Source organism: Bombus huntii, chromosome 7 (assembly GCF_024542735.1).
Source record: "Bombus huntii isolate Logan2020A chromosome 7, iyBomHunt1.1, whole genome shotgun sequence".
In the NCBI taxonomy this organism is placed as follows: domain Eukaryota; kingdom Metazoa; phylum Arthropoda; class Insecta; order Hymenoptera; family Apidae; genus Bombus; species Bombus huntii.
Genome location: NC_066244.1, coordinates 6799362 through 6818842, shown reverse-complemented (window position 1 = coordinate 6818842; position 19481 = coordinate 6799362). Strand labels below are relative to the sequence as shown.

Genomic DNA, 19481 nt, shown 5'->3' with positions numbered 1-19481 from the left:
AGGCATTTCATTAATATAAACAACAAGATTTTGAGGTGTAAAAAGTGTTGTCCGTGATACTTGTAGCTGCTGGCTGTAGATGTCGCTGCTGCTGGGGTACTGCGCCATTTTTTCTTCTAATTTAGATGCGTGGAAGAAAAATAGGAGACTAAGGGCGCTGCGGGGTCCGATCCCGGGTCCCGAACGTTCGTAACCTAAGACGCTAACCACAGCGCTACCGTCGTCCGATCGAAGTTAGTGTCGAGTGGCGGTATTTGTTGTCGAGTGTCGCGACAATTTCATAGAAAAACGTTATTTCCCTTTTTTCGCTGTATTCCCAATTATATCTACAAAAAGGGATCTGGTCTTTTCTTCCTTTCCTAACGCTTCCATCCAATCTTTCTTGTTTCTCGTAAATAGCGGAACGTTTAGTTTGTTAGACATGATTTGTCCGGATTTGGTCGAACGTAAAGATTCTCCGACTGCTGCTAACTCTTCCACGATCAATGTTCTCTGATTTATACGCGCCCATTCCCATATTCTGTCCAAGCTTCTGGAACCGTGTGTACTGCGAGCTAATTGCGCCCAGTGTCCTTTCAATTTCTTCGCAAGCTTCTCCCTGCTTTTCTCGCCGATGTATTTGCTGTCCATAAAAGCGTCTACGATGCGGCTGCCTTTCGGATCTTCAAATATTTGCGCTAGTTCCTCCACGTCTGTTTCCAACAAAGAATTAACCATTTTTATGGGTTTGTTAAACCTAAGAATGTCCTGTACGATCAAACTTCCGTGTAAGCTGATCGAACGTTTCAAATCGTTTTCCTTTCTCCCTTCTGAATTTTCCCAATGTTCGAACGTTCTTAGGCTTACTACACACGCCACGATTCGATGCTGTCTCTCGTTTGTTTCACACCCTAGAACTTTCAACAGATCAGTTACAAACGCACCTTGTTTCGTTTGCAGTCTCAAACATGCATTCGCCACGCTAACCAAAACACCGGTATGACCCGTGTCGAGGAGTTCGGTGAAATGCGTGTGAATTTCTTCGAATAATTGTTCGAAATGTTCCTTAGCGGTACAGTGATCGAATAATCGCTGTACGCTGAAATTTGTGCTCCGCATCGACGATAACCGTTTCAAATTACCTGAAAAATATTCTTCGTAAATCGTATACAAAGATTTGGGACTGGCTACCGATAAGCAAGCCTCCAGCAATCTGGTCGAACTTTCTGCGTGAAAAATGTTGGACGGTTCCTGCTCCTCCTTTCCAGGCTTGAAACATTCTGTCGTAATTTTTTTAATGTACGTTTCCATCAATTCCGGAAACGTACCGTTCAAAGAATATAAGACGCTTTGCAATAATCCAGATGTAAGTTCGTCTTGACCAAATTCTAGAAACCGGGGCCACCTGTATAATCTGTTGCACGTTTCGAATAATAAGTCTTTGTACTCTTGTATGACCGATCGTCTTTCGCCAAATATCACCTTTTTTTTATCGCTACTACTGTCAGACTTGTCAATCAGCCCGCCGAGACATTCTATGACAGTTCTCAAAACATGATTAGCATACGTATCGAATACAAACTCCTCTATATTGTTGATAAAATATTTGCTTAGTTTCAACACGATGCCGTTGTAAGATTCTATTTCCGAATCTTTAACCTCTATATTGATATCTGCATCTCGTTCGATGCACGATCCCGAAATCGTCGTTTTGTTTCCTCTATCGGCGCAAACTACTATGATCTTTTGCAAAACATGGCTAGCGAACGTGTCGCTACTGAGAGGTCGTAAAGTAGATTTGAAAGCAGCGACTAACCTCTCAATCGTTTCTAACCTCGCGTACTTTAAAAGCGAGTCCAGTATCCTGGAACCAACCTGATTCCGGGCATATTCGACTTCGCGACCAAGAGTTTGTTCGTACACGTTATTCACAAATATCAATTTTTCTTCGGTGGTAGAGAAATCGCCTTTCATTAACTCCAGGATGTGCACCATGTACTGGTAAGTCTCGGAGTCTACGTCGGACCCATGATTTCGTTGCCGTGCCAACTTTTTTGCCATCTGAATTTGAGATCGTTTCCTCTTTCGTTTTTTACCTCTTTCGTCGTTTCCGTGATCGTTGGCCATTGTCCGAAATAATCTTTCACTATCGCACGAAGCAATGAACACATAACCTTACAGCTACGGTCAGGTTAAAACTTACAACTTTCGAGTAGACAGCGCCATCTACGATTAGTTTCGACTTATAAACCACTGATACGTACGAGAGTAAAAATGGAAGCAAATATCGAAACACGAGCGCCATCTACGATTAGGGTTTCAACTTATAAACCACTGGTACGTACGAGAGTAGAAATGGAAGCAAATACCGAAAAAAAGCGCCATCTACGATTGAAATTTCGACTTACAAACCACTGATACATACGATAGTAGAAATGGAAGCAAATAACGAAAAACGAAGAAACCTCGTAAATCACACTGCATTTTTTCACGTTATATTAAACTTACTAATTATATTTTCCGTATCATCTATTCTTCCCTTTATTTTACATACTCGAATTAATGTACATAAATCTTTATTAGTCGTATCGTAATTCGAAGATTCTTATCGTCTGGCTTATCGGTGCGTTTGTCCGTTCATTTTAACAAGAAAGAAAACTGTAATGGACGTAATAGTGGAGAAACATGGAAGAGACAAGAACTTCCGAATGCGGTTCTTTGGATCTCACTAGCCGTTTCATCGTGCCGTAGACTCGGATCGTTTCTAAATATCTTCCAACCAATAATCGTGGATAAATCTCGATTAGCGCAAACGAATGTCTATCGTAGTTATCAAGTAATCAAAGGCCCCTTCGACTGCTATCACAAATAGAGAAAAAGAGCGTATCGAATTAAAATAGTTCTTATTGAGGATAATAAAATTTTTCCTTATCTAAGAAATATATGTAAGTGTATATCTCTCTCTATATATATACATATGATATATCCATATTCAATATGTATATATACATATATGTATGTATATATATACAAAGAGAAAGAGGATCGTTGTTTTTTTGGATTGACATTCACAGTTTTGCGAATTAAAGAATGGTACATGCGTATTTAAATAGCCATTTCTCCGTACAATTCGCACGCTGCGCAATTTTGCAACGATCTATCGCCACTGAGCGATTGCAATTGCAAGAAACGCTATGGAATAGTAGAATTTCCGATGTCTCCGTAATGAAATGTAACGTTACAGGTACCTTCGAGCATCAACAAGTTTTTTATAACGATGCATTAGATTGTATTCTTAGATAACATCGTTCGGACTTGTACAGGTAGAAGCAACCGTATCGATCGACGTCGAATCGCCGAGTCACCTTCTACCAATTCTTTAAACAAGACCTTTTATCTCTTATAACGCGTCGAAACTTATGATCAAGTAGTTGGAGGAGACGATTTGACACAAGTATAGCGTGAAGTTGTACGCGTCAAACAGCTCCGTATTCTTCGCTAGATGGCGATTCGTCGCTAGGTGGAGGCCTGGCCGGTCTGGGTGGCCTGGGTGGTCTATGCAGGTGTACACCAGGAGCCGGTCTTCTCGGTGGAGGTGGAGGGTGAGTTCCGTAAGAGGTGTCGTCCCCTTCTTCGCTGCTGGGCGAAGGAGATGGCGCTCTGTCTTCTTGTTCTTGCAACAGTTGTCGAAATTCTTGTATGGATTCGTTCAGGGACCAAAGTTGAGCGAGCAAAGAGAGATCCAGTTGTCGAAGGCCAAACTGTAAAACGTTATATAAGTATAAATGGATTTAATCGTTATCCGTCAGTTATAGCGCTATTGTTTACTACTTAAGAAAGAAACGTCACAAAGTGTTTGATCCAACGAGACGCATTCGCTTTTGGCATGCGGTTGCCAAGCGGTGGAATTCCAAATTTACTAACTGATGCGATGTACTCCCAAGAGAGTGGCGACTCTCGTGGTACCTGCCGTGGGAATGAAGGAAGAGGGAATTGGGTAGGAGACGCAAAATGAGAATGGGAATGAGAGGTGTTGACCAAGAACGAAGGAACAAGAAAGGAGGGAAGAACGAGAGTAGAGGTAGAAAGGAACGAAGGTGAAAGAGAGCGGCCAGAAAAAAGGAGGCGAAGAGGGGAGTCACGCCTGAGGGAATGCAGCGTGGGAGCGGCTGTGCCAGTTCCCTCCGTGTGTGGATTAACTATTAAACTATTAGCCCGACTTTCGAGCGAACTATCTTTTGGACGGCGACCGCGATATTCATCGTACATCGTAGATCGAAAATTGGACTAGACGCGATATAGACAGACGGATATAGACTATCTTGCTAGTAAAATAACTTTCTGTCGACCTGATTCAAAGGAAGAGGGAAAGAGGAAGAAAAGCTTATCCTCGACACAACGGATGACACAAAGAACGCGTTAGTTTCTCGAGAGAAAAGCCCACGCTTTGAATACATATTCACCGTGTTTTACTATGTGGCATACACGCGTAATAAGGCCTCGAGGTAACGGATCCGATCGGAACGACTCCGTTTAACGCGACATGTACGAGGTGATAGAAAGGCTGATTATGCTTGAAAAACGTCTGGTTTTCATCTTAGTTACAAAGCTTGACATTCCGCTAACACGCGATGAGTGACGTTTTCATTATTCCGACCTTCCACCATTTATAGAAACCTTGCGTCGTGACTCGTAAATCCGTGGAATTTTCCTTGTGACTCGTTAATCTATAATCTTGACAGAAACGCATGATTAACACCGCCTATTCGAACCAGCATCCTCTCGCGATTATATCTTTATTCGATCAATACCCTTTCTGTTGTCTTTTTCTAATAAACACTTCCTATCTACCGGCAAAAAATGATCTGGCGCTAGACAATGAACAGGTGTAAGGATCCGATGCTACGAAGTTTTCAATAACCACCATTTCTCTCCTGAGTATGGCCAGCTGCGTATCCAACGTGGTAAGCTGTCGAGCAGGTGGCGATGGCCTGGACGACGATTGGATCGAAGTTTTACCGCCTCTTTGTGTTTTACTGGAAGATCTGGTGGGCGGCGGAGGTGGCTCGCAACCCTCGCTTCGTCCACCGCTCAAATTGAATCCACTGAGACTTCTCGGTAACGGTGGTAGACCTTGCAGGGAAGACATGGCGATCCTTTCTTGTATGCTGGAAAAGAACGAGAATTTCATTCGATCAACGAAAAGAAAAGAATCGAATGGAACATCGGAGGAGACACACTCCGTTATCTATTCGCACAGTTTATTCAAAACGATCGGTCGTAGCTAGAAATCGCGAAAGTTTACTCGACGAAACGCGAGATCGCGATTCCATCGACGACCTTTAGCTGTGGCAAAACGTTCGTTCGACTGCACGGACCTTGATACGGTATTCGGTTGTTCGTTTGAACGCCACTGTTTCGCACGAACGGCGACGAAGTAGGTTAGCAGGTAAGGAAAATTAGAAACGGGACGATACTCTGATATTACGCGAGGAAAAAGAAACTACGAACAGTACATCCGGCATCTTACTTTACTCGTTCCTTTCCGTCGAGTGTTTTGTCACGCGATTAAAATTATGGCAGAAAGCGTATCTCGCGAGTCGAGAAAATCGCCTATCGAATCACTGCATCGTTATATTCGAACGAATCGGGCTCCACGTATGTGATTTACAGTTGATATGAAGATCGCGAGATGTACGAACGCGTTAACGACACGTGCACCGTTCCAGCGACTTTTTCTAACTTTAAAGTTACATCGATGCGATCTCATTCGCGTTAAACTACCTCGGAACGTTCAAATTGCTGAATTTCTCGTTTTCACAACGATTATATCCGTTGATTCGCGTTCCATCGACGACGTCCCCGTCTTCGCCAGACAGTCTAATCTGCGTGGATGAATAGCGGATACCGGCCTCTAGCCAATCCTGCCGATGAATATTGTCGTTGTCGTTATCATTTTCGTTGGCTCTGTCCCCGTCGTGGCGATCGTCGCGGTGATCGTCGTGGTCGACGACACGCTCACCGCGATCGTTCTGCTTGTCGGAATTATCGTTCGATGTCGTAGCTTTACGGTTCAGTTCGTCGATAACAACCACCGTAGCACGGTCAACGTTCGAAACCGAAGGTTGACCGTTTGCGTTCGAACCTTCCGCGGACTGAGTCTCGGAGCTTTTCTTCGTCGTCGAGTCGCGATATTTTACGAGACACGATCGTTGAGTCGGTATCGGCCTTCTCTCCGAACATTCGCTTCTCTCCGAGATGCTGCTCGATTTCGATTTTCCAATCGTCGACTCCGACGTGTCGCACGGCGTATCCTGACAACGTAGAACATCGTTCAGAGATACGCGCGACTCGACCACCGACGGAGGTTTGGCGACGACGTCGCCGTGATCGGACGATTCCGTCGTCCGAGAAATCGCCGACTCGGATGTCGCGTTGTCCCATGTTGGTCCATCGATACACTGTTTACCGTTCTCCTCGTTCACCGGTGATCTCACAGCGCTGGTCACACCGTTGAAAAAACGTTCGTCGAGGGTCACGCGTTCGAAGACACTGGAATACTCTCGACACGAAATCGAAGCATCTTCTTTCCGACGCGATGTAGGCGAAGAAACGACGTCACCGGTGACGGCGTTCCATTCACTGGAATTTCCCTGATATTCCTGTCCGACGACGGGTGTACGGACCCGCCTTTCCCGCGGATTTCCACGACGGTCGTCCTCGTCCACGCGCCTTTCACTCGAGACTCGGGCAACGGGTTCACCGCCGTTGCCGCCATCGCCGGGACCCTTGTCGACGACGTGCCGAACCGGATCGTCGTGATCACCGCCTTCGCTGCCGGTTTCTTTCGGAATCGAGTCTTTGATCGACTCGTAAACGACCGTGCGACCAGCGGCCGGACTCACCACCTGTTGCCGATTGTTCGATCGGTCTCGATCGGATCTCCACGGTTTCGTGTTGGGCGGTGGTGGGGCCTGCCTGGTCGGACAGGGTGGCCTTGGTGATCTTTTAAGGGCTTCGGCGACCACCTGCCGACTCGGCCGTGGTGGTACCGGTGGTGGGTGAGGTCTCTGCGTCGCTGCCAAGTGCATTTTATCTGCGATCTCTTCCACTGCAACGGCCCTTCTCTACGAGCGGCTACCGTCGTCTCACCGTACCACGAACATGCTTCTGTTTTATCCGATACACACCGTAATCGAGGTCGTTTCCGATAACGACAATCTCGGTTATCTCTGTTTCTACATTCGTTCCATCTCGGTTTATTCCGACAATAAGTCTCTACCGGTCGATTATGTCACATTCGAAACACTTCGTTTCGCTGGGCGACGACTGACCGACAGTTATCCGGAATCGTGTTATTGCCGTTATCGATGGTAAATCGACGTTCGAAATTAAGCGACGAGATCGTTCGTCGAACGTCGTTCGTTGCGTGTTTTATGTTCCATAGATTTTGACGTTCGCTAGGCGATCAACGTCGGCGCGATTCCAGCACAGTACGCCAATGCAGTGCGACGTTCAACCACGTAGTTTCTCTTTCACTCCGGTTTTACTATTTATCCTCTGTGAGTTATCTCTCATCCACCTTCGGTCTTCGTTCTGTTCCACCTCCTTCCAGTACTCGTACACATGAGTTGTTCCTTTGAGAAGCACCAACGCAGATAAAAAATAATTACTCGATCGTCGCGCGTACGATCGTCTCCGTGACTCGCGGTTTCACGAGAAATCACCAGGTTCGATTCGAGGAACGCGCGACATTTTCAAAGACGCTGGATCATTCAAACGCGAAACAAGCGCGAAACGTTGCCGCGATGTGAAGCGAGTCGAGTTGATGCGAGTTGAGGCGAGTTGTGGCGAGTCGTGGCAAGGTAAGACGAGGTGAGACGAAGTGAGAGGAACTGCGGTGCGGTGAGGTGAGGTACGGTGAGGTGAGGTACGGTGAGGTGAAGTGAGGTGAGGTGAGGTAAGCTGTGGTGAGGTGAAGCGAGGTGAGGCGAGGTGAGGCGCGGTGAGGTACGGTGCGGTGCGGTGCGGTGCGGTGCGGTGCGGTACAGTGAGGCTAGGCGAGGCGAGGTGAGGCGAGGCGAGGTGCGGTGAGGTGCGGTGAGGCGAGGTGAGGCGAGGTGAGGCGAGGTAAGGCGAGGCGAGGCGAGGTGAGGCGAGGCGAGGCGATGCGAGGCGAAGCGGCACGTTAGGTTAGACCGACGAGGACTCGGTTGAAGAAACTCGGTCCCTGGTATCCTCGATCCGCTATCGCCTCTATCCTATGTCTCTTGACCCCTTTCCCCTCTTTGGATCGACTAGTGGTCCACCGCGGTAGCGCGTTCTATGCTCCGTTTCTCTCGGTTACTCGCTGAACGATCCGCTGCTAACTGACTCCGCGATCCCACAAACATCCTTCGCGTTCGAGGAACCACGTGACTGAGCTCGAACTCGAGCTCCAGCCCAAGTTCTCGAGGCAGCAGCATCGGATAGACAACCGAGCGATGGACGTGCTACGCCGAACCTTCGCGCCTATCTTTCCCGACCATGTATACGTGTGCGAAATGGCACGTCGGTGTACCACCAGCCAGCCAGACAACCAGTCAGCTAGCAAAAGGACACGCCGGAAAGGCCTGCAGACTGAAACGGTTGCGACTACTATCGCGATACTATTCGCAGGCCCGAAGATGGAAAGAACGAGTCGATTACGCAGCTGTGTATATAGATACACGTAGTAGAAAATTTAAGGAATGCAATTACATCGATAAAGCCCATATTTGGTAATATTTTCTCAAAACATTCGAGCCATTTCGATACAACTTGTAATTAGGTTCCTCAAAGTGCTGTCGAGCATTCGTACATGTTGATCGTTACAGTGTATCTCGAAATATATATTTGTGAAATAACGATGGTCGTGCGACGATGTTGCGCGAATATACGTGAATACCTTCGAATTTCGCACTCTGTTTCACGACGTACGGAACAGTCGCTCGTTCTACTTTCACCCTAATTCGTTCGCACGGAAGCCGAATCGATCCTACATTTGCAAACTGTTGTGCGCTGCATCGTATAAAAGTCGTCGATTTTTCGATTCCGGATTAACCGATAATCCGATAACACGAGACGCGTCACCTCAAAAATCTTACTTATGATATTCTCTTGCAAGACGATGTTCACGATTAGTGGAAAAAGTAGACGAGAAAAATGATAAATCGGTAAAGTGAAATTTTGTTGAGCGCGGTTCAGTCACAGGAATTGCAAATGTTCCGGATTGCGCCGCAAAGAGCTGCGCTCGCTGCACACCAACCGTATGGCATTAGATGGCGTTAGATAACACTGCTACCATAAATAAATTCGCTAAAGAACGCGCGCGCGTATCGTAAAATGTGAATCGCACGGTATTAAATTACGCACGATCGACAAGAGAGCTTCCCTGATGTGATACTGCACTCGCATAACGACTGCTCGCACTCGTGAAATACTGTTACGTAAGCGCGGGCTACGAGGATCTCTTTATTACATCCAAATGCACCGTTAACTCTACGATTCGACGCGATCTAACCGAATCATGTTTTCCAACGAAATCTCCCGTCACCCTACTACTGCTAATTTTGAGTAATTTTCGCTAATAATGGGCAATTCCGTTTCCGTAGCGGTTTTCATCGAACCATCGTGGATTCACGAGTAATTGCTAAGAATCAATTGTCCATTGATCGCTGTACGATTATGTCCACTCATAGAATTTAACAACGATAACGGTCGATTAATTGTAAAGCTTTGTTTCGTGACCTGCATCGTGGTCGTGAATCGTTTTAGACGAACTTTGCACAGAACAGAAGCGAAGTCGTAGAAGCGAAAGTCGGCAAATTTTCATAGGGAGAATTAAAAGGTGGCGGTGTACGTGAAACGGCAATATATGTATGTACACGCAAGTACGTATGTACGCCAAGCAAACCTATTTCGTCGTTACGCTTTTTTTAGTTAAATTGCAACAAAATATGCCACCTTTTTACTGTAAGAGATCGAGAATTTCCAAAGAACGTGCAACAATGGCCATAATGTGGAAAGAAACGATGGCGAACGGTAGCTAACGTTTTCGTCGAATAGAAATTGATGGAGTGCTTCGCCTCGAATGAATTCCCTTGGTACATACGACTCACAATGAACGACATTACCTGATTACTCGTTGCGTGCTGACACCTGCGGGACTATCGGCAAACCAACTACTCCTTGAACTTCCATTCTTGACGACACATCGGACAGAGATGCCTGGTTTGCTGGGAATGCAACCACTTCATGATGCAGTGTATGTGGAAGCAATGCGAGCATTGGCCCCAAACTGGAACAGTATAGAACGTTTTTACGCTATAAACGTTTCTTCCTCGGTTAAGTATCGTGGACACACACACTTTATGTTATCGATAACCACCGGTAATCACCAGACTTCGTTCAGTTTACATTGACACGCGCGAGTACGCGCGCGTCAGAACGTGAGGTATCGTGTGCGAGCGATCCGTTTCATTCGGCACACCGATCGATATTAATGTCTACAGCTGCGCAAACGCTGTCGCGGCATTTTACAAACCTTCGCTCTATCGAACCCTCGTCGTTTCTCATCCATCTTTTCTCTGCGCTATTTTCCCTATTACTTTCGTTACTATATAATCGCAAAAAATAAACGATTCGATAAACCAAACAATCGTTTGATACCTTCGTGTTTTCATTTTTTTTCACTCGATAAACGCGCTTAATCAGTTTTACCCGAGTATCGAGCTTCGATCTTCACTAATTCAAGAAATTAAATTAAACTTACCTAAAGGACAATCGTCTCCAGGAATCTTACAGTCTGGACAACTGGCATCAAAAGGCATTCTACATATACCGCAATTGTCATCGTTTGCTATCCAACGCCAGGTGGCAACACCAGTCCAACCTTAAAAAATGTTTACAATTGTTTACTTCTGTATCTAGCGGTTCGTGATTTAATATACACGATTAAATGATAACGAAAACTGTAAATAAATAGTACAAATGATATAGCAACTTGTATCTGCTTCATACGCCTAGTTATCGGTAATTGCAAAAATAAACGAAATGTACTTACGAGCAGGTTGAACATTCCAATTTGAATACTTACTTTTTATCGTGACTTTCATTTTATTGTGCGCAGCAACGAAACAATTTATTACGTAAAGCGTTGACCAGTGAATGCACGCTGTAAATTAAGCACCGTGAAAAATATATGTTATACCGATATTTTATAAATCACAAAAGACAAACCGTTTATGAAAGACGACTTAAGATTGAAAATGTCTTAACGAATGCTGCACTACAGTCCGGCAACAACTACGCCGCTATGCGACGGGCAACAGAAACTGTCACTAGGCCGCCATACACTCGAATAGAAAGGAGAAACGAGTGGAATATACGATCGTGACTGTAATTGCGAGAAAAATTTATGATAAGATGTCTCGTGCGTGCATTGTGCCGGATTGCAATAGTAGATATAAATACGACAAAAAGTATTCGTTATTTGAAATAATTGGAAATATGGATTTAAGATAGAAATGGGCGAAAGTCATTCCTAGAATAATAGAATTGAAATCGCAATAACTCCCATTTAAAAAACATTTTAAAGACAAATATACATATAATAAGATGAAAAGTAATTTAGAGAGACAATTGTAACAACATACTGTTTGAGATAATTAATACTGTTTTACGTATGTTTTGTGTTGTTATAATAATAAATAAATAAAATATAATATAGTTGAATATATTGTATAGAAAATATTTCATTTAATTGGTTAATGTACATATGTACCTGCTGCGCTTATACCAGCTAACATATACTGTTAGCTACCATATACTGTTGGTCGTATATATGTGCATGAACAATTTATATAAATGAATATCAAAGTATAAAGCAAATTGAAGGTAAATGAAATTGAACACCATATGAATATATGGAGAAATAGATGTTTCGAGAGCTGAAGGTGTCTTAAATTAGTGCACTGATTCTGTGGAAAATTCTAGAACGTAAAACGCGCGTATCGGTAATTGTTTAATTTACGTTGAACTGACGTCGCTCGCGCAGAAACTCGCCTTTTCGTTTTGTTGTATGATAGAGCAGTGTTGGAAACGGTCCTAGTGGCGGCGCGCCGCTAGGTGATATACGGTTGTGGTTCGTTTTGTGATGCGGAAATGTAAAAGTTTCGCATTGAGAAGAAGAAAATCGACATTGACTAGCGTATATCGTTAGTCAAGGAAAAGGAAGTCACACGGATCACACGATTTCGTCGAGAGTTTCTGTCAAGATAAACGTGAAACAGGATGACACTCGTGGTTTGAGCAAAGATCTCGATCTCGTGTGTTCAGCCTGCCAATCGCGACATGGCGGGTTTTCGAGACGAGGATAAGGCACTATTTCCTATTCAGAGCATCTCCTCGATCGTACGAATCTTCCAAAATCAGTTAGAAAACAGCTCGGAACCAGATTTGGCTTTGCTCTCGATTCTCGTCGGTGCAGTCGAGAATTCCCTAACCTGCAATAGAACATTTGCGTCGCAGGAGACCACTGTTTTTGACGAGCCGAAATTGCCGGCCGTTGAGTTTCATATTGCCGAAGCACTTTATACCAAGTTTCACGCAGTGATTAAGGGTGCGGTAGATCTTACGGTTTACGATACGAGATACGCGACTAGAGAACTCGTCAAAAAAGTCTCCGACGTTATATGGAACTCTCTAACAAGAAGCTATTACAAAGATCGCGCGCACTTACAAAGTCTCTATAGCTACCTCACAGCTAATAAATTGGATTGTTTCGGCGTTGCCTTTGCCGTGGTTGCCGGCTGTCAGGTATTGGGATTTAAAGATGTACACCTTGCTATGTCAGAAGATCACGCCTGGGTGGTTTACGGGGAGGATGGAACTGAAACTGCCGAAGTTACTTGGCATGGTAAGCCATACCTGAAGTTAGAAAGATATTGAACCTGATGCAATTTGATAACTACTAAACCTGATCGTATGTCTTTCATTAGGAAAGGGAAACGAGGATAAACGTGGCCAACCAGTCGAACCTGGTGTAGCTTCTCGGTCGTGGTTATATGTGAATGGACAAGCTGTAGTATGCTCTAGAGCAATGGAAGTTGCCACCATAGTATCGGCTATAAATCCTAGTTTAAGCGCTACATCGGATGCAGCTGAGGTTGCATTGCTTCAACAAGAACTGTTATGGCTGTTGTACGATTTGGGTCATCTCGCCAAGTATCCTATGGCTCTTGGTAATCTGGGAGATCTCGAGGAAGCAGCTCCAACTCCAGGCAGGCCTCCTGCCATAGATCTCTTTCAGGTATTTTACAAGTTACGAACGAGTACTAGTAGTTGAACTTGTTAATAATTTTAGTAAAGAATGCACGTAATTTCTTAACGTGTAATTTCTAGGAAGCTATACGATCAGCGAGGAAATATTATGGAAATGCTCACGTGTATCCATATACTTATCAAGGTGGCTACTTGTATAGACACGGATTGCATGCCAATGCGTTGTCATCATGGGCAGACGCGGCAGATGTTTTAAGGAAGTAAGTAGCAATCGACAGAGAATATGATATCCGAAATGAGATTACGGAATTTGTAATCTCATTGGACTATCCCAATTCTAATGTGCAATAGGTATGACTATTCGAGGGACGATGGAGAGATATACAAGGAATTGTTGGAAATAGCGAACGAGCTTATACCTCATACGGTACGAGCCGATGAACGCTTGTTACGACAACCGCGCTGTTTCGCTTATTTGTTGAGGTTTTATGACGGAATTTGTCAGTGGGAAGAAGGAGCAAACACGCCGGTATTACACATAGGATGGGCACGACCATTGGTAAATACCATTTCAAAGTTCGATGCTAGTATTCGTGCTCAGGTAATTATCGATTGTTATGACGTGGAAGCGAAACAGGAAGAAGAAAAATCGCAGAAAAGGGAGACAAGTCCGGAGGAAACACTGAACAATAATAACAACAATTACTGTAAAACTAAAGAGAGGGGCAACGCGGCCCGCGACCTGATCAAAAGCTTAGAGTCTAAAGTACCTCCTAACCCAGCACCGATGCATCCTAGTATTCAAGCGTTGACGGCAGCCTGTAGCGAAAAGATACTTAATAGGGATTACCTGCTACAGGGTGGCGGGGAACCGTTTGTTGCTCCGTCGGATGACGCTTTACCTCCCGCACCTTCCACTTCCCAGGAGAACCTTGATCCCGAGGTAGAGACTGATTCCGAACACGAAAGACCAAGGATAACTTTGTACAGTCAGAAAATGAAGGGTCTGAAAGACTTGTTGTTGGCTGAAAAGTTAAACACGCATGCGATATCGTTGCAGCTAACCGCACAGAGCCAGGTACAAATCGGTAAAAAATCGCGTAATACCGACGAGGTTGGAGTTAGTCAACGTCCAAAAAGGACGCGTCGCGAATAGTATAAGATTTTTGACCGGCGTTTCGGTATCGTAAAGTATTGATGTAAGAGCAGCGCAGATATAGTGCCACTGGATTCATTTTGGTCGGAAAAGAATCTCAATCTTTGCTCACGGTTTCATTCTGTTCGAGTGAATTTCTGACCCAAGCTTCTCGCGTTTCCGTCTACAGCTATTTTACTCCGGAAAGCGGACGATATAGCGATGATGACGACGTTGTGCCGTTTTGTTCGAACCCCGTGTCTCGTGCGCGTTTTCGTTTCAAGGAACGATTCCGATGCTTTCAATTGTCGCGCGGATTTCCACAAAGTATGTTCGCGCGTAATTTTTGGAACGTACGATCGTCGTTAGATAATAAGTAAAAAATAGATGCGAACAAATTTATAGAAGAGTACAAAAAGGGTTTTCTCGATTTTAAGTTAAATGTGCCGAAACCGTGAGTGCTTACGTTTCTTCGTATTTTCACGTTGAATATGTATTTAACTGTAAAAATATCTTGTCTCTTCCACAGTGCGTAAAGCTGTGAATAAATTTCATGTCGATTGGGTAAGGGTGGTGTGGATGGGTGATCGGTTGTGAGGATAGGAATGGCGTGGGACTAGAGGAATTGTGATTGCGCAAATGAAATAGAAAAACGAATCGGACAATGTACCTAATGTATCTTCGCGGAGAGATCAGATTCTTAGCACAGTTATTTATTCTACGATCAGTAACGATGATCGTCGGCGGATCGATTAGTTTCGATCTCGTCTTTTATCCTATTTCTAATCTCTTGTTGCACCTTTATTTATTGATCCACGTGTTTTTTATCGAACTATCGCACTTCGCATATATTACAATTAACAAGTTGTCGTTAATGTTTTTTACACGATAGTTAAATCTTTTGTTAGACGTACGCTTTTATGATGTAGTAAGAGAGACCACACACATTCCACACTCCGTAAGTGGTGCAAACTAATTAAGTTTTTACCTAAGGTATTTTAAGCATAAAATGCTCGCTTATTTTTATAACTATTTATTTTCAGAGTAATTATAAGTATCTACTACTAGATTCTATTCTTTCGTCACTCGATAGGTAGAACAGGTGAAACGTAGTCCACCGAAACGTGGTACACAGAGTGAAAAGTATTGGACGATATTTCGTCCGTAACGTGTGTGTATATGCGTGTGCGTGTATGTGTATGTGTGTGCGCGTGTGTTTCACAGTACATATATGGAACGAGATACGATAGCTCGTTAGATTGATCGCGAAATGGGAAAAAGGATACGTACGCGATGCGTATGAAGTTCCTGAGAGTTTTTCGCGACGTCGTGTAACGTACAAATAATTTCTTCCGACGTAGCACGCGTCACTCCTTTACGTGCGTATCAGAGAATCCGAAGATGAAGATTTTCCTAATTCTTTTGCCCCTTTACTTGGCGTTTTAATTACAGATCAAGTCACGTGCCGCTTTGTCGCCCTTCGATCAACTATCAGTATTTTGGAAAATTATCGATGCACGCTACGTACGCGCGCGATACTAGGTGAAATCGTTGATTATCATTAGTGGCTTTCAGTCGGGCACACAACACCTTTCTACGACTTTTATTTCTCCGATGCTTGTCCTCTTGTACAGGTGCACTCCTACGGACACGATACAAACCGAATACTAGAAAAGTAATCGTGACATCGATATTGATGCGAATACAAATTATTCCACGACGATATCTAGGCGGATTGTTGTAGTATATGTTGTTGAATGAAATGAATATAAACGATCCGAGCAAACCGACGATCACTTAAATAATGAAGGGCGCTATCTTACTGTGATGCTGAATATATACTATATTATACTATATATATATATACATAAATATATATATGTGTGCGCGCGCGTATGCGTATATATATATGTATCTGTACACACACTCACACATATATACATAATTATATAATTAATAATTGTAGTATGTAACTGATGACTCGGCGTCGGTAGGTTTTCATTTTGTCGCACGAGGTGAAATTGTTAACGCGCGGCGCCGAATTGTAATTATTTTAAAAGGCTGCAGAAACGAGAGTAGATACGAGAGAGAAAGACAAAGGAAAAAGAAACGGGGAAGAAAAGGTGTCCGTTGAATCCGTACCGTTCGCGTATTAATATAAGTAATGTTTTCGAATCTTTTTCAATGCGTTTTTCAGATAATATTACCGATCAGACACGTATTTTTCTCTCCTGGATATGTGGCGCGTTACCGTGTTTTCGACATTGTGTGAAAATTGTATCGTCATCGTGTATATCGAAAATTGTAATTCACATAGAAGGGGAGAGTAACAACGCGTGCGTTGCGAGTATAGATTCTTGTAAAATTGAGATATTGTACACTCGTATACGTACAAGACGGATTATTATTTTTCATCGTCGAAACGTAAATGTATACATGTGTTTTTCGAACGGGAACTGACTTGTTCCTACTTGCTGTTTTGTAACTTATTTTTTAATTATTTTAAATCCGAATATTCTACGAACCAATTGTGTCCGCGGTTTTATGCGTTATTATCATTCTGCAACATATTGCGACGAAGCAGAAGGGAAGATAATTAAAAATGTAAAAAAGAAAAGTAACGGTCGTTACTAGACGAAGGAATACTTTTGTCACTAAATTATATCGTTTCGCGTGTAGTATTTTGTTGTTTTTTTTCTTTTTTTCTTTTCTTATTTCTTTGACAGCGGTAAAGGAACGTTTTAAGAGACTACAGGGATTACTATGCATAAAAGTAATAGGAATAATAGGAGAAGAACTGATGCAACAGAACAGTATTTTTGTATTAGCTATGTCGCGTAGAGGTGTTCTCTCTCTCTATCTTTCTCTCTCTCTCTCTCTCTTTCTCTCTTTGAAATATTAATATTCGTAATATTCGGACGTTTAGGGATGAAAGATTGCAACATCCGTTTCAGTGTCACGGTAACGGTCATCGCATGCTCGAAGCAAATTAGGGAAGCGAAATGTGTCTGCGATGAGAATTCGAAACAACTGTAGAAAAAATAGGAAACGACGATGGATAATCGAAAAATAGTCGAGAAAAGGAATACCGACGAAGCGTCTATCCGTTATCGATCTCGTTCTCGTCCGACTTATTTTCCGGCAGTTCGATCATTATTCGATCATCGATCCTCGTTTGGACGTATCGATGGGAGGAAACACTACGCATACTTCATAAACCTCCGCCTCCGTTCGTGTTTTCCCGTTTGCCAGCCGTATCAATGTTAATCCTTCGTGTACTTGTTTTTCTTTCATTTTTCCTTAACCTTGTTACCACCGCACTTCATCGATTCGTCTCGAAGAAGATGAGAACAAGATCGCGTGCTATTTCTTTTCGTCATCTTGGTAAACTCTCCACGAAATTCCTCTCTGTTTCTTTCGGTGTCCCCCCCCCCCCCCCCCCCATTCTCTTTCTCGAACCAATTCTAGTTTTACCGGTGTAAGATGTTGCCTCTTTTCCAATGCTAAAAAATCAAACATTCGGAACTGGAGGAGGAATAGAGGTGACAGCGTATGTTTATGCTTATTCGTTTTTAGTGCCATACAACGCTACAGTCGGAAACGACTAGCGTATATATTTTTCGTTCTCATTCTGTCATTGTGTTCTCACTCTTCGTCGTTATGTTACTGGTTGTCTAGTTTCACGGTATTCTATTACCGAGGCGTATCGACATAGGAAAAAGAGAAACGGAGAAGAAAGGAGGGGGAAAACGTGGATGATGTTTATAAGAGGAACAGGGAAAATGACAGGGAAAGATCGAGCGTTTGAACAGCTGTTCGCTTTGTGGATCGAGTTTTTCTATGATTATAGCAGGGAACGTGAGAGTAGGCGGAGGATCTCGGAAGATCGCATGGAATAACAAACGCGCGATCCAAGGATGATACATGCTTCTTACCGCGCTCGTAGAACGAGTACCGGTGGTAACACGGGCGCGGTAATCGTTCTTTATCAACGATAACACGCTTAGTATGCGTTCGATCGAGTTTAACCTTCGACGGAACGTGTTTCGCTAGGCGCGTAACGAGGAGACGCTGCGCTATGCTAACTAGAGAGTAAAATCAACTTGCAAACGTACGAATGCGTTAAGCTAATTACATTTGCTATAGCACACATTCTTATGTAAGTACTTAAGAAGCGAACGGATTGTCGACAGATCGCGCAAACTTTCCGATCCCGATAATACGTGTATTGCGTGTTGCGAGCGCTGGCTGTCTAGATCTAGAATGCGATCGTGGGGGGATGCGATATGTGTCGGTGATGACGATGGCCGAGTCGTAGTAGAATGGAATGGTACGGAACGGGTTTCATGGTACGGAGCGAAAACAGATGAGCGAAGGAGCATATTTGGAGGAGAGGTTGGAACGCGTTCGCAGTTGATCGAAACGGTATTTGGAAACATCGTTAGTCTAGGATCGGACTCCGACTAATTGTAAGCAGATAGCGCGATACGACATCTGGTTTACCTTGTATACCCCTGATGGTATGTGGATTTCGTAAGTCGAAACACCGAGAGACGGTTACGATTCATCGCTTCGTCGTGCGATGATCGTTACATCTTTTCACACACGATATGTGTACCATCGCGTGAGATTGCGGTTACAGGTTTTTCCCTTCAGACAGACGGGTATTCTGATATAGATATACGCACGCATGTATATAAGTACATACATATAAAAGAAAACCAGAATCTGTTACAAGCTGTTTAAAGAGCGGATTATCGTAAAAAAAAATTTTACCGTAGATTATATGGTCGAATAATCTGTATTATTCACTCGGACGTTCAACGCATGATAGACGAATGCGCTCACCAGCGGTATTTCCGTTGGTCCCGAACAGAAAAGAACGTGTAATCACAACTATTGTTAACCGATACGGAACAGTGAGTTTTCAGGCATCATGGAAATGTCTTGTTTTTTTCTGTGAATTACAATAAACTATTTTATTCTACGTGTCGTGGTTATTGTTGCTGAAAGAACACGTCTTGCCATTCCCTTCTCCTCTCTCCACGTTACCATCTTCCTCCTC

The 19481-nt window shown here is 43.7% G+C and overlaps 3 protein-coding genes and 1 long non-coding RNA gene across 10 annotated transcripts; 2 read left to right on the top strand and 2 right to left on the bottom strand.

The window, feature by feature from the left end:
* Window positions 1-165: 165 nt before the first annotated feature.
* On the bottom strand, window positions 166-2177 carry LOC126867795 (nucleolar protein 9). Of its 2 annotated transcripts, none has more exons than XM_050622740.1 (2): window positions 924-2177; window positions 166-692 (listed from the first exon to the last, which is right to left on the bottom strand). In XM_050622740.1, exons 1-2 carry the CDS (start codon window positions 2104-2106, stop codon window positions 292-294), a joined length of 1584 nt encoding a protein of 527 aa, XP_050478697.1. In that variant the 5' UTR covers window positions 2107-2177; the 3' UTR covers window positions 166-291. The 2 variants fall into 2 exon arrangements, with proteins under 2 accessions (XP_050478697.1, XP_050478696.1); XM_050622739.1 differs by having other exon boundaries at window positions 166-1121; window positions 1203-2177.
* On the top strand, window positions 1973-3013 carry LOC126867832 (uncharacterized). The gene is made up of 2 exons (XR_007690424.1): window positions 1973-2097; window positions 2171-3013. It is a non-coding gene; the product is annotated as an uncharacterized LOC126867832 (long non-coding RNA).
* Window positions 2491-11636, bottom strand: LOC126867793 (anaphase-promoting complex subunit 11-like). Of its 6 annotated transcripts, XM_050622736.1 has the most exons (5): window positions 11239-11617; window positions 11096-11173; window positions 10772-10891; window positions 10134-10297; window positions 4999-5147 (listed from the first exon to the last, which is right to left on the bottom strand). In XM_050622736.1, the coding sequence occupies exons 2-4, from the start codon at window positions 11112-11114 to the stop codon at window positions 10182-10184; spliced, it is 255 nt and encodes an 84-aa protein (XP_050478693.1). In that variant the 5' UTR covers window positions 11115-11173; window positions 11239-11617; the 3' UTR covers window positions 4999-5147; window positions 10134-10181. The 6 variants fall into 6 exon arrangements, with proteins under 6 accessions (XP_050478689.1, XP_050478688.1, XP_050478692.1 ...); XM_050622732.1 differs by lacking the exons at window positions 10134-10297; window positions 10772-10891; window positions 11096-11173; window positions 11239-11617 and adding exons at window positions 2491-3740; window positions 5764-7616; window positions 8183-8677 and having other exon boundaries at window positions 4904-5147; XM_050622735.1 differs by lacking the exon at window positions 4999-5147 and adding an exon at window positions 3593-3740 and having other exon boundaries at window positions 11096-11636.
* Window positions 11637-11846: 210 nt separating this feature from the next.
* On the top strand, window positions 11847-19403 carry LOC126867794 (menin). The gene is made up of 4 exons (XM_050622737.1): window positions 11847-12916; window positions 12999-13309; window positions 13402-13541; window positions 13633-19403. The coding sequence occupies exons 1-4, from the start codon at window positions 12352-12354 to the stop codon at window positions 14435-14437; spliced, it is 1821 nt and encodes a 606-aa protein (XP_050478694.1). The 5' UTR covers window positions 11847-12351; the 3' UTR covers window positions 14438-19403.
* Window positions 19404-19481: the final 78 nt, after the last annotated feature.